The sequence below is a fragment of the Sinocyclocheilus grahami genome, unplaced genomic scaffold (genome assembly GCF_001515645.1).
Source record: "Sinocyclocheilus grahami isolate Dianchi unplaced genomic scaffold, SAMN03320097.WGS_v1.1 scaffold19.1, whole genome shotgun sequence".
Classification (NCBI taxonomy): Eukaryota; Metazoa; Chordata; class Actinopteri; order Cypriniformes; family Cyprinidae; genus Sinocyclocheilus; species Sinocyclocheilus grahami.
In genome coordinates, this window is record NW_015505198.1 from 354,547 (window position 1) to 356,509 (window position 1,963).

Here is a 1,963-nt window from a genome sequence, read left to right on the forward strand (position 1 = left end):
GTATATTAATACCCACCAGAATATCATCATCAAAAGCGAAATAATTTTTTTTAATGACACATTAAAGTGACTCCCAGTGAGAAAAATGATCTATTTTGACTCACATCCACTGGCAGAAGTACCCGTGCTGTGAGATGTAGTTGTCGTCTGATAGGGGGACGTTACTGTACACCTCCGGGCCCCAGGGCATGTAGGGTAAAACACTAAATAGATTCTTCAGCTCAGCAGGAGAGAGAGCTGAATCTTTATCCTGCAGGAGGAGAGTCGCAAGCATCAGCCTGACGAACCTCTAATCACGCAAAGTTCATTAGAGGATCAGATGTGCGAGCTCACCTCGTCATACTTATCAAACAGCTTCTGGAGGAACTGATGACCCAGATGATTCAGCTCCGTCGTGCAACACACCGATACTCGTAACCTGCAAACACACACACATATATAGGTCACTTCAATACTGGCTTTTGTTCGTGCACTCACATGCTCTCACATGCACAGACGTACGGTGGGTAGAGGTAGTCATCGGTCAACTCGAGCGTGTCGTCGTAGCCGAATTTACGCAGGATGGTCCAGGTGGTTTCATGACGTCCCCTCTGGATAAAGAGAGTGTTCAAGAACAAGAAACCTACGGAAAACACACAAACACATGTGAAAGAGTGAGTGATCATCATTAATTATGATGTCAAAATATGAATATATGCTGTTACCGTTTTACCGTTGAGTGTGAGTCCGTTGTCCTGGACTCCATCACTGGTGTTCTTCCACACGACTGTCTTCACGTGCCTGAGGAGCTGAGGAGCCAGTGGATTCCCGAAACACAATTTCTACACACACAAACATTTTCATACAAATCAATAGTAGTATTTATGCATATTATTTCAATGAATATGTTTACTTAATGTTTAATTATAAGCAATTAACAACGCTTCACAGGACAATCGGTTCGGAGAATGAATGAAAAAGTAACTACAATGTATTAATTTGTTAACTATGAGGGGGAAAAAAAGATTTTAATGGTATTATATAATACATATATATATATATATATAGAGAGAGAGAGAGAGAGAGAGAGAGAGAGAGAGCGCGATACAGATATAACAAACCAGCTGAAATAGTGTTAACTAAAACTATAAAAAAAATCATTTTTAATTGGAAAACATTTTTTTTAATTCAGAAATGTTAACAAAGAATACAAAAAAATAATAATTTTCATTAATTGAAATAAAAAAAATTTTTTATTCAAGTTCAGAAAATTTTTTATTTTATTAAAAATGTGCAATTAACTGAAATAAAATTAGTTTAGATTGAAACAGTAAAACTGAAAAAAACTCAAATCTAAATAGAAATATTACAAAAAAGCACTACAAATAAAATAACAAAAATACTAAAATATAAACTACAGTATATTTGAAAATAATAATACTGATAAATACTAAAATAGTACATAAAACAAAAATATCACTTAAAGACAACAAAACAACACAAAATTCTTTGATTTAATAAACCCATTTAAAATTCTTAATAAAGGCCTCAATTGTTTGTTTGTTTGTTTATGATTTAACACCATGCGAGCTACCTCGGCTATATTCATGGTGAGAACGAGGTTAGTTAAGTTAAATTAAGTTTTTAAATTTGATCTCAGATACCAATTCTAAAACTAAATCTGGCCTTACTTCATTAAAAATCTTTCCATAAAAGTCAACAGAAAAATAAAGAGCTCTGACAGACTTTCAACTATTACAATCCATAAAAATATGCTTCAAAGATAATGGATTCTGGCACAAAGAACATAAAGGAGGATCTTCACCTGCTAACAGAGAACTATGGGTTAGTCTGCAATGTCCTATTCGGCAGCGAGTGTAGACAATATGATCACATCGATTTTCAAAGTGGGCACAACGTTTTACACCAACTACAGGACTGATTTTGTATAGTTTGTTTGTTGTACATTTATCCCATTCAGCTT

General features: G+C 34.5%; 1 protein-coding gene across 1 annotated transcript in view; it reads right to left on the bottom strand.

The window, feature by feature from the left end:
- The window catches only part of rhot2 (ras homolog family member T2), a 25,416-nt gene that overhangs the window by 16,835 nt on the left and 6,618 nt on the right, over window positions 1–1,963 (bottom strand). The window contains exons 9-11 of the mRNA XM_016237868.1: window positions 713–821; window positions 502–622; window positions 334–418 (exon numbers count right to left, since the gene is read on the bottom strand). Of these exons, the coding sequence (XP_016093354.1) occupies window positions 334–418; window positions 502–622; window positions 713–821 (315 nt within the window). The remainder of the gene's footprint in view (window positions 1–333; window positions 419–501; window positions 623–712; window positions 822–1,963) is intronic.